Here is an 11,617-nt window from a genome sequence, read left to right as displayed (position 1 = left end):
AGGAGTAGAAGGCTGCTCCGAGAGGCTCTATATACAGAGGTGCCGAGCGCCAAGGCGCTAGGCTAGGTCACGTGGTAAGATCACGTGACCCGAGGTCATGTGACCTAAGGTAAATCCTAAACTAGACCGTTACACTTTATAAGAGTTTACCTATAGTATTTAAGTAGTTTAACTTAAGTATAGCTTCTTATTTAAGAAGTAAAAATATAGGCTACTAGCGTAGTAGCTAATTATTAGCTCTACTAGTAAAGTAGAGAATTATTAGTTTTTTAAAATAAGAGAGAGAGTTTTTATATATAGAAGTTTTATAGAAGTTCTTCTATATATAGAGCTTTTAATAGCTCTTTTTAGCTTACTACTAAGATATTTTTCTACTACTAACTAGATTTACTAGTAGTCTTATATAGCGCTAAAGAGGTAAGTAATTAGACTCTTATAGCTCTAATTCTTAGTATAGCTATTAGTAAACGCTTCTTATAAGACTACTTAGTTTAGTCTAATATTATACTATTATCTTTAGCTAAAAAGATATTAACCTTTAGATAATATAAGAGCTAGCTTTATAGTCTCTACTACTATAAGCGTTTCTAAATATCTAGCTAGATAAGTTAGCTATAGGTAGTACTATCTCTATAAGCTATAAGAATAAGAGGTACTAGTAGAGTAGATTAAGTTAAATTTAGCTATCTAAAGATAAGAAGTAGAAAAAAGGCTCTAAGAGACTCTATATATAGAGGTGCTAAGTACTAAAACGCTAGGCTAGGTTATATAATAAGATTATATAACCTAAGATTATATAACTAAGGTAAATCTCTAAACTAGACTATTATAATAGTAAGCTTTATTAAATTAGATATTTTTTCGCGCCTTTAAGTTACTCTATCGCGTTAGTTCTTTAGCGTTAATTAGTAGACTCTATATATAGCTACAATGCGTCGTTCGCTCTAGATTTAGCTAGTCTAGAGAGCGAAGAGAGTAAGCTATATTCTAGCTTTGTAAGAGGACGATTCTGCGTAGATAGCTAGACTTATAGTAGTTAAGATAATTTTTAGTAGAGGCTTGGCAAAAGTAGTCGGCTCGCTTGTGTAGTCGGTTCGCTTGTAAAGTACGTTAAGATTTAAGAGTTTTCTAAGTACTTTTTATCTAAAAGTTACTCTCTAAAGAATACGTTTACTAAATAGTAGGCGTACTAGAGTTCTAAGAGCGTTACAAGTAATAAAACGTTGCTGAATTAGATTCTATTAAGCTCTGCGTTGATAAAGTCCTTAACATCCTCCTCAGGGTCTTCAGGAGGCTCCCACCCCTCCTCCTCAGGCCGACACGAAAGTCGTATGTGCTCATTAATGATGAGGAACCGACATATGTACGTTGGTTGGTGTGATGCGAAAGGGGATACATGCGATACACCGCCTTGTAACTCATCAACAACCTCGAGACATAGATCGGGTTTCTCTATATTTGTTGTAGCAATTAATGTCTTGCACGCAAGAGCAAGCAAAGGCTTCTGTTGCCCTACGCACCAATCTACCGCTAAACACCCTCCGCCTAATACGGAATCCCATTCGTAATCAACTGGAACCGATCATACCCACTCGTACTATAACTACTCGCACTCTTGCGAATTAGCTCGCGCATATAATCTGCAGCCTCCCTCTCCGTCTTCTCCAGCACAAACCTCTCCTTAAAATGCTGGATAGTCTCGGGCTTGAAGCACGGCAGCCCACTGTCCAGCATGACCTCAACGATATGGCTGAGATGATCGCAGTGCTGGCGGCTAGCGAGGAAGGCTTTTATAGTGAGTTCCTCGAACCAGCGAAAAGGTTGCGAGGTCTGCGAGCCGCCCATGACCGCGATCATTTCCCCCGTGAGTTTAAAGGGGGCGCGTTCGAATTTCACGCCACCCGGCGCGATGTCGAAGCAGAAACCGAAGTCGATGTGGATGATGTGGCCAGCGTCGTCGATCATGATGTTTCCGTTATGTCGGTCTTTGAACTGCAGGAGGAATGAGATGACGCTGTAAGCAGCCATACTCTTGACGAAGTTGCTGCGCGCTTCCTGGAAGCGAATCGAGTCTTCGTTGCCGTACTTGGAGATGAAGTAGTCATCAAGGCGGTTGACCGCTTCGCGGCCGAGCATGTCGCGCGATATGGAGTTGGGGAGTACGTCGATGACGCCGCAGCCGGGCGCGGTGGCAGTGACGCGGTACGGAAAGACCCAAACATCGAGGCCAACGTTGTTGAAAATGCCGCGAAAAGCGGCAATCATTTGGAGGGCGAGGACGTCTTGGCGGCAGTCGTCACCGACTTTGAAGATGGCGGATTGCCAGACTTCGTACGTGTTTTGCCTTGTTGATGTACTTCCGTCGTCTGAGCTTTCTTCCATTGGGTGCGTGTCGGTCTTGGATTTTCGGATGCGGAAGGTTGCCATGAAGGGGGTCTTTGCGTGGCTCTGCAGAGGCTTGCCGGACTTCCTGTCGATGCCGATGACTACACCGTCGGGATTGCTGGGCAGGTAGACGCCGACTTCCACCTGGATCTTACGCAATTCTTCTTCGATTTTCTGCTTCTTCTCTTCTTTAGGTCGGTCGAGGATCGATCGAAGTGTACCAGAAATGTCAGTGACCTCATTGAAGAAGGCAAATTCACGCTCGTAGAACGCCCTATCATCCTTGCTGAAACTGGACTCAAGACTGTCCATGACCTTGTCCAGCGTGGGCTTCGCAGGGTCGGGCTGGGGATAACGTTAGAGGATGCGCACATGAAATGAGGGAGCAGCTTACTATCTCAGAATTCTCATCCTTGTACGCATTGGCCTTGATGTTCCAAATGATTTGATGTGCGAACAGTTGCGAAAATTTCGCCGTCTCAATGATGTACCTCTCAACATAACCAAGGACGTCATATCGGAGCGTCTGGACGATCTGTGAGACGTAGAAGAAAGTTACGTCTACCGAGTGGCTCTCAAGCGCCCTCATCGCATACTGTATGATGAAGGGATGATTACCGTACGCCGGCAAAAAGTACGTGACGGCCGTGATCGGGTTTACAGAAGCCCAGTACATCAAATGCTATCTTCAGTCAGCGTATAGACTTCCTTATTCGGAAGCGTGTGCACGAACCTTGAGCTGGAACGTCACATCATTCGGCAACGAGTTGCCAAGCAGCATCTCAAGAGCTTCGGGCTCATCAAGCACCTTGTGCGGGAAATTAAGCACCTGCCATCGAACCTCGGTGTTTAAACGCTGGGACTGATAACGCTTGATTAGGTGCACCGCAATGGCTGGGTTTTCTTCCCACGCCGTCTTGAGATGAGCAGTCGCGGCAGCCTGGGAGGATTAGAAATTGTGTAGCTAATAGCACGGGGATACTTACATCGGCTAAGGTCTTGCTATGTTGACCAGAAGTGAAGTGATGTTTCTTTCCGTAGTCGAGTGGGAACAGCCAGACCATCAGACGCGTCTGTTCATTAGCAATGAGCAGCGAGAGCAGATCTTGCTTCGCTTTAAGAGATTTTAGAGAGCCTTCTGGAGTCAATCCGGTTTTGGCGACTACTTCTAGGTATGACTGGACGTCCGATAGGACGTGAGTCTCAGCTTTGATTTGGAGACGATTCCCACCAAACGACCACCTAGCCTAATTAGTCCGTGACTATATAATTGTAGTAAAAGACGTACTCTGGTGCTTTCGCAAACCACGCTAGACCGGCAGTGAGAATGCGATCCTTCAATCGCCACTTGATACTGCTGGGCAAAGTCGTGCAGTGGCGTACAATTCGCAAACCGAGAAGAATAACGTGGAAGTATGCTTCCCTGGCTAGAGGCTGTGGACAGCCCAAACACAACGCATCGAGTGTAATATGCATGAGCCGAACGTAGACAAGCTCGACATCCGGGTTACTTAGCCGGGTGGCGTTGAAGTGGCTGGATAGGAACTGGAGAAGGCGAAAATGAGGTGCTATGATGTTATATATATGTTGCTGGTGTTTCGCAAGGCTATCCTTATCGGTAGGGGCGAACTCCTGTTTGCCATAGAACGGGTTCGGATGCCTTCAACAGTCAACAATATACCAAAATAATGAGAGAAGAATACGAACCGTAAGACAGGACTGAAAAGGCCCCTTCGTTTGTGCACAGTATTCTCCCAACTTTCAGCAATGGCCACGAGAATACGAGATTCCATCCGGGGGTTCTCTTTGAACACACTCATCCAGAGTGAGACCCCTAATTTGATCGATTGTTTCGAGAACACCGCAAAAGGAATGCCGACTAGGTGATGCACTAATGGCGACTGATCCGTCTGCAACCGACACAGGAGCGCGGAGGCGCGCCGAAGAATGTCTCGCAGCTCGCCAATCGTAACATGCTTATTGTGGAGAGTACGGCCTTCGAGATCGACGAGTAATTTCGTGGCGTCTTCGATGCTGCGATGGAAGGCAGACTTGCGTTGACCGGTACTTCCGTCGAGTCTCAGCCACTCCTCTTCCTGGTCGTTTAAGCCATCGACGAACTTGTACTCCTGGCGCGTCGTATACTGGGCTATGAAGTCGGAGGCCGTATTGATGTTGATCCCTTGCCGCTCAATGGCACCTAAGCGTTGATCAGTAGTGGGAATGACCGAGCCCATTTCCAAAGCAAAAGAGCGACCAAGAGAGATATGGCCGTAAGCGCCTTCATCGTCGTACTCAGAGAGGTATGTCTGCAAGAGTCCTTTGATATCGAGAGGAGCGACGTCCAGAACGCCCGTCACCCAAGCCACAGCACGCTTATAAAAACTGTTCAAAGTTGCTCGCCGTAAGCTGTAGTCATCGGAGAGCTCCACTACTATGTTCGACTTAGTGGAAGTAAAGGTGGAAGTCCACCTATACTCGTCCGTTTCGCCCTCTAGACAGCTCGACCACATGATGGAAAGAAGCTCCAAAAGGGCGAATAGAGCGCTCTTCTGGCAGAGAGTGGATGGTACATCCCTGATGATGATCTCCGCACATGCGGTCGCCGCCTGCTGAACCCGCGCAATTCGATGGCAGCAACCAGCAAACGTGGTTGCAAGCTGTTGAGCCAGATACGGAGTGGAGAACGACTGGAGCTTTCCGGAGAGGGTCTTTGTTACATAAGTCCTGGTAGCCGCGGTCGCAATAGCAAACATGCAATTTCCTACACCCCCGGCACGCAGTTTTGGGTCCAGAAAATAGGCGAGGGCCTTGGTGCAGTCGCCGGCACCGGCTCGGAGTTCTTCTACCACATAGGCGGTATTCAAGAACACGGCTTCGGGGTAGCTGAGCCCTCGGATATCGGCCTCGCATGAAGGTAGCATCCTCCCTAGGCGCTTCTTCTGTTCGACTACATGCTCGGCTGACTTTCCTCGTCGTAGGACTGTATTGAGCTCGATGTCGCTCTCTACAAGAGACGCTCTCTCTTCAGTGATCAAGGGTTGGCTGAATCGCGCTAGAGTTCTGAGTTCATCGATATACTGTTTCCCAAGCGGGGAGGTCAGGTCGAAGCCGTGTACGACAATATTGAACCAGGCATCCCGCTGCAGGTTAAGGATGGAATCGTCCAGTTTCGCGAGATCTGTACGCGCTGCATTCTTCGAGAGAAGAAGAGCTAAAGGTGCTAGTAGCTGAGCGATTTCCTGAGCAGCTAATTCGGAGTCTCGAAGCTGATGGTGATGAATCTCATGTGCATCTCCCTTGCTCACAATCGTGTCAAGCAAATAGGTGAGGTAGACTTCGAAAGCGGGAGATTTGGCGTCAATCTCTCTCGAAAGTTGCAGACGTGCGTTCATAATCTATACCCATGGTCAGTGTACCATGGTCATCATAGCTATTTGGCCTTTGACTTACAGCTTCCAAGATAGGCAGATCATCCCGAACAAGGGCGTCATGGCAGAGTTTGGAGTAGAGTTTCAAAAGGGCACGGAATTCTCCAGGTCCACTATGAATACCGAGCAAAGCGGAGTCGGTAATGATTTTGGCATCCACGATTCTGCTGGCGCGTCCGACTTTCTGGATAAGCATGGAGAGCGCCAGAGCAGTGATTTTCTCGTCTTTGCAGTTCCTCGCCACCGAGATAACCGTCTCTACCACCGCCGTGTGCACGTGATGCGGTTCCTCGACGTCGCTAGGAGTGAGGGAAATGGCGCTTCCAGTATGTTGATGGTCGTAGACTGTAGATTTTGAGCCCCTCCCGTGTCCGTTCAAGGCCGGAGACGCCACAGAGCCTCGATCAGTTACGGGACCCGCGCTTATGACATTTCCCAGGCTGTAGAGAGTCGTAATGATTGCGTCTTGGGGCAGAAGACTGAGGACTGAAGCCAAACAATCTGCTGCCACAGATGCTGTTCGATGCTCGAAACCCCCTTGAACAATGACGCGGGGAAGCGACCTACCGAAGGTCGAAGCTATTTCCGGCGACGTTTTGGCGAGGATGGCCATGCATTTCAAGACCGTGCATGCCAGAGTGAGATCTGCTGTTTGACCGGGGTCGTTCAACGCGCCGTCGAGCCAGAACATCAGCAAATCGGAATCAGCAATATCTTCGTCGTAGATGGTACAGCACAGATAGGTGGTAAGGACTTTTGCCTTGACCGAGGCGGCCTGGCGCTGTTGCCACGCTGAGCCGACCCGCTGGAGATACTCGACGTCGTTTTCTAATCGATCCATCTCCTCTACTGCTATGCGAGTCAGCCCATCGGCCAGTGCGTCCTCGGAAGTATTTCGGAGTATCTTGCTGCTGTTGTACGAGGAGCGCAACGAGTCCAGGATGTTCTCTTTAAGATTGCGATCTTGAGGCTCTACCAATAGCGAAGAACACGCAACAACGAAATTGAGGAAAGAGTCGTGAAGGATCATGGCTCCTAGCGGTCGACCAATTACTGCGTAGTGTTTCGAATAACGCTTCCAATTCCGTAAGCCATGTTGATGCGAACGTGCATTTCGCACGATTGACAGTGCCGTCTCGAAAGCGATGAGGAACTTCTCAGATAGAGCTGAGCGAACGTCTTCAACGAAATGGAGTCTTTCGTAGGCGTTCCAAATATTCGCATGATCGGCAGCAGCGTTCAGGAACCCAAGCAGCGACATGCTGTGCGTCATGACGCGCGCAAGCTCGCCGTTGGCGGCAAAGTCCACTCGATCGTCCTCGTCAAATTGCTCCGCCGACAGCTGAGCTGCCGTTGCCGACCATCCCTTTATGTATGATGATATTATGTCCTGAGCCTGGGATCGCAGTCTGTTGTGGTGGACGCCAAGTGACAGGATCGCGGAAGTAATACTGCCGGTCAGGACTTCGTAAGGCGATGGATCGATGTCTCGGAGGGTAGGAGAAGGCGACAGTATCTGAGAATACGACTCGGGAAGGTAGGGCGCAAGTCGGTGTAGAAGCTGCTCTGCCACGTCTGGAGCCTTTACGAATGGGGCCGCTTTGCAGAGCGCGAGGACAGCCTCGAGTTCGGGCACTTTCTATCGAGCAATCAGACATGGCCAGATGATCTCGCTCCGCGAAAGGGGGTTTCCACGAAGCATGTTGGCATGAACGGACCATCGCGACATTGGTGGCCGAGACGCCATTCTCCCCTGCTGTGCCATTCTGGCCTATAGAGCCACTCCGACACCGTTTGTATATTCTCTGCAAGTCATGATTCTGAGACTTGCTAGGAGGCGACTGCGCGGAAAGTTTGGCGAGCTTCTCGAGGGCATTGCTTCGTATAGTGCGACTGCATCAATGAGATCAGCCATCACAAAACCCGAGCACATTTCCATTACTACATACGTCATGCCGCCAGAAGACCTAGAAGGAGTCTCGAAGTAGTCCGTAACTGCTCCGCGACGTACGTTGAGGGGTAAGCAATAGGTTGGCTTCAGGTTCGCGCTGTGACGAAATCTCGCGAGGTTGGAACAGCTCGAATCCGAGATGTGGCGCACGCTGTGGCGGTGCGTCGTTCGTAGAAGGTCACATCGCTGCAGTACCAGATTGATGCTAACAGTTCTGTATCCAACAGTGTTGATATTATACATCCAACGGCTATCCTACGTTATGCAATGCAACCAATGCTGGAATACCATCCAGAAGACGCCACGCTATGCTAGACAAGAGTGAATGCCGCCCCCCATGTCGCGATGCTGTACACGGCTTCAGAAAGCCCCGTCCCCCTCTATAATGCCCTTCAGAATACTGCTACCGGGCCCAACAAGAGCAGCAGCTAGCTCTTTCGCAGCTACAGCGCTTGCGACCCGACGATCCTCAATTGCAACTCCACCAAAGCCCCCACTTCTGCCCTTCCTGCTTGGAGTGCCTGTAGTCACAACAAGCGATCCAGCCTTCCCTTCCACAGCGGAGATAAGCGATAAGGTCTCGAGACTACCAACGATATCACGGAATTCGGTGCTTGTAAGCGGATGGAGGACATTCTCGCTCTTGCACAAGGCGGTGTACACTTCAAACAGCTCCTTGATCGTGGGTGCAGTGCTTTGAGGTTTGGATGGTGTCGAGAAGAAGTTGTCTGTCGCGGCAGCACATTTCTTCTTCTCAATGGCCGATAGCGAACATAGAACCGCCTTCTGCTGGAGGTTGAGGTTCTGAAGACGTTGAGTGGTGCCGTTGCTGAAGACCGCAGCTGTGATACGCAATACGTGAGCGATTGTGGCTCGTGGAGCACTCTCGACGGTAAGCTGAGCCAGCGACGCTGCGAGCGCGCTTTGCGTCTTGCCTTTGGAAGGTGATCGGACGACCGGGGACGAGAGGTTCATATTCTCAATAAGTGGTGTCTTCGACGGCGAAGGAGTTGGGGAAGGAGTCATCTCAGCGACTTTTTTGGCGTGCTGGTCGCGAGTATCCGCCTCAATGAGGTCGATGGCTCGTCGGCAGATATCGAACGCCTTTCGCAGGTCGCCCGATTGTGCAGCAACTCTCTTGGACAGGAGCATGATCGCTGTCGGGTGGATGAATGGGACGTGGTTGTTTTCAGCCCGAAGCAGTGCCTTAAGCTTCGACGTGATGACCGAAGAGATCTGGAAAGCGGTATAGGGAAGGAATGGTAGCAGGTGAGGCTTGAGTCCGCGAGCCTTCAGGCGAGGCAAGAATCGATCAGTGAAGTCCAGAGCGTTTGCGATGCCCACGAGAACGAGGCCGGATGACTTCTGAAGGGACCACTCGAAGATGTTGTAGAGCAGGTCGATATCGAGCTCTAGGAGGTGATCCACTTCGTCGAGCGTAACAACATAGGAGGTCCTGCGTTGCATGAAGAGCTTCTTGAGCGCACCCATTTCCTCTCCTTCCGCGATCTCAGTGATGTCCACAAACTCTTCCAACAGTGTTCTGTACAGGTCGGCCGCATTCTTGACACTCATACAATTGACATAACCGGTCTTGACGGCGCCCTCGGGTCCAATCTCGCGACACACTTCGTTGACGAAAGCGCTTTTGCCGGTGCCAGGTGGTCCGGAGACGTAGATGCACCCCGATTTCCTGGTTTTGGTACGTGTCGAGATGAATGTATGGAGCTCCTTTCGCTCCTCGTCGCGTCCGAAGAGCGCAGTCGGTGCACAGCCTCTAGTGAAGAGCTGACGAGCTTCATTGTAGATGGTGGGGGCAGAATGGCGAGGAGTAGCAGGCGTGTGTGGTGTTCTAGGTGTCAACGGTCGCCCAGCAATGATGAGGCGATGCCTTGGCGTCACCGCGATCTTGTTGGAAAGGGCGTCTCGATGTCGTGGGGTTGAAGGGGTCGGTGCGTGCTTCTTTGGAGATGCAGCAGGCGCTTTCGAGGGCGAATTGGCTTTCTCCGAGGTAGTCAGGGGGACGCGGCTTTCGGATGCGCCGCGTTTGGCAGGAATCGTGCCAGGCCTTCTTCGACGCTTCCCAGACGTGCTCTCCTCCGCACCATCAATGTCCATTGCGTCGCCATTGCTAAGAGCCTTCTTGTTTGGAGTGATGAATGGATTCTCGTTTTCATTCTCGTCAAGGATCACAAACTGTGCCCGACGCTTTGCGCGTGTAGAGACGGCAGACTTCACATCTGGAGGCGCCGCGTTAGACGTGTTTATGGGACTCGGGGACGAGCGGTACTTACCGGATGCATCTGCGTTCGCAGAGCTGCGGGTTCTCTTTCCGAGGACTGTGGAAGGCATCTTGGACGACAGCGAGACACCGTGGGAAGGAGGAGTGGTGGTGTGGAAGGTGCGCTCGGTGGGATGAATTGGAGAGCAGGAGCAGGCGACGCGTCTGGCTTTTGGCAAGCGCGATCGCGCACGCGCTCGCGTAAAGTGGTCTTGGCATTTCCAGCCCCCTCTGTTACCGCCTGTGCACGCTCAACACAACCTTCACCACTATTAAGACGTTAAGTCTTTCAGGAAGATCTATCTCGCACACGTTACTCGCACACAGTTCTCATCGGCGCTGGCGCTTCTGAGATGTCCCACCTTTAAGCGCCCATTCGATCACATCTCCTTTCGACAATGCTAACCTAACGTCCTAACGCGCGCCCTGCGTCTTTCAGGAACAAAACAGCGTCACCTGGTTACGTCTCACGTCCGGATCAAACAGTCCCTTCGGCAGTGCTGAAGAATATCTTCGGCATCCAGGCCCGAGCCCGAGCTCTCATGACGGACACCATCTCCGCATCGCTCATCTCACGGGCAGCAAGCAATCAGGGAGAGCATCAGCTCGCCTCGCACTCGCTGCAGTTTGACGAGGCGGCTGTCACCAGGTGTATCTCAGACTCCAAGTTCGCGTCGTACAAACGACTCATTCTGTTTGCTTCTCACCCACCTGAGCCCAACCGTCGCTCATCGCATGAGCTTAGGTTCACCACTTTGGGATTGCATCGCATGGAAAATCGGGGCCTGTCTGTCAGAACTCACCGCCACTATGTTTGCGTCTCACTCTGGATTAATCTTCCTTGTTTCGTCTTTGGCTTGGTGAACACGCAGCTACAGCAAATACAGCGACACAGCCTTGACCTGAAGCCCGCATGTGCAGATATAAAAGAGATCTTTGCCCGACCAACTGTGCCAAATCCTTCCCTATTTTGGCGCTTGAATTCATTACATTCCCGAACTTTCTCTGTAACCGATCAGGCTCTTCGGTTCGCTAGCTATGGCCTTCCTGTGTCCCTATCCCACCTGTCGAAATCCGTGGCACGTTAAGCCTTTTGGACATCCCAATCAATATCCCCGGCGCAATCGAGCACGTTGGAGGCACGGGAGGCACCCGAGGCACCCATGCTGTGAATGGTGCGAGATATGGCTAGAATATGCACCAGAGTTCGTAAGTAGTTCCATGGAGACCTGCTTGTCTTGTGACTGAACATATCCGTAGCTCATCGCCTTCCAAAACCCTGCCATCCATTTTCCACACTCTCTTATTCTGGCAATCGAAGACGTATATCATGAGCTTCACTGGTATTACAAGAGAAGGAACACTGGACCCCCCCTCGACTACTGGCTATCTCGCGTAGTTGACGATATGTCTAAACACCTCTGGCGTCTGGCTAAATACTACCCGGATTGCGATCCGATCCTCGGGCGTGTGGCAGAGGCGATGAGGGACATGGCAATTGAGCTCCAGATTGGACCACCGCGGGAGCTGTACTACACAATGCCGAGGCCGAGGCTGCTAGGCTTATAG

General features: G+C 50.7%; 2 protein-coding genes across 2 annotated transcripts; both read right to left on the bottom strand.

The window, feature by feature from the left end:
• Positions 1-1,429: 1,429 nt before the first annotated feature.
• BU26DRAFT_448960 (phosphatidylinositol 4-kinase-like protein STT4) lies at positions 1,430-7,856 on the bottom strand. Its single transcript, XM_033824699.1, has 9 exons — positions 7,766-7,856; positions 7,535-7,709; positions 5,839-7,455; positions 4,093-5,783; positions 3,674-4,045; positions 3,372-3,627; positions 3,119-3,325; positions 2,780-3,067; positions 1,430-2,730 (listed from the first exon to the last, which is right to left on the bottom strand). Exons 1-9 carry the CDS (start codon positions 7,768-7,770, stop codon positions 1,546-1,548), a joined length of 5,796 nt encoding a protein of 1,931 aa, XP_033690486.1. The 5' UTR covers positions 7,771-7,856; the 3' UTR covers positions 1,430-1,545.
• A 132-nt stretch (positions 7,857-7,988) lies between these two features.
• On the bottom strand, positions 7,989-10,175 carry BU26DRAFT_515194 (cell division control protein Cdc6). Its single transcript, XM_033828006.1, has 2 exons — positions 10,062-10,175; positions 7,989-10,007 (listed from the first exon to the last, which is right to left on the bottom strand). The coding sequence occupies exons 1-2, from the start codon at positions 10,117-10,119 to the stop codon at positions 8,128-8,130; spliced, it is 1,938 nt and encodes a 645-aa protein (XP_033690485.1). The 5' UTR covers positions 10,120-10,175; the 3' UTR covers positions 7,989-8,127.
• Between the last annotated feature and the right edge of the window lie 1,442 nt (positions 10,176-11,617).

This window comes from Trematosphaeria pertusa, assembly GCF_010094035.1.
Source record: "Trematosphaeria pertusa strain CBS 122368 unplaced genomic scaffold BU26scaffold_2, whole genome shotgun sequence".
NCBI classification, from domain to species: domain Eukaryota; kingdom Fungi; phylum Ascomycota; class Dothideomycetes; order Pleosporales; family Trematosphaeriaceae; genus Trematosphaeria; species Trematosphaeria pertusa.
The sequence above is the reverse complement of the archived record's forward strand: the minus strand, read 5'-3'. Positions and strand labels throughout refer to the sequence as shown.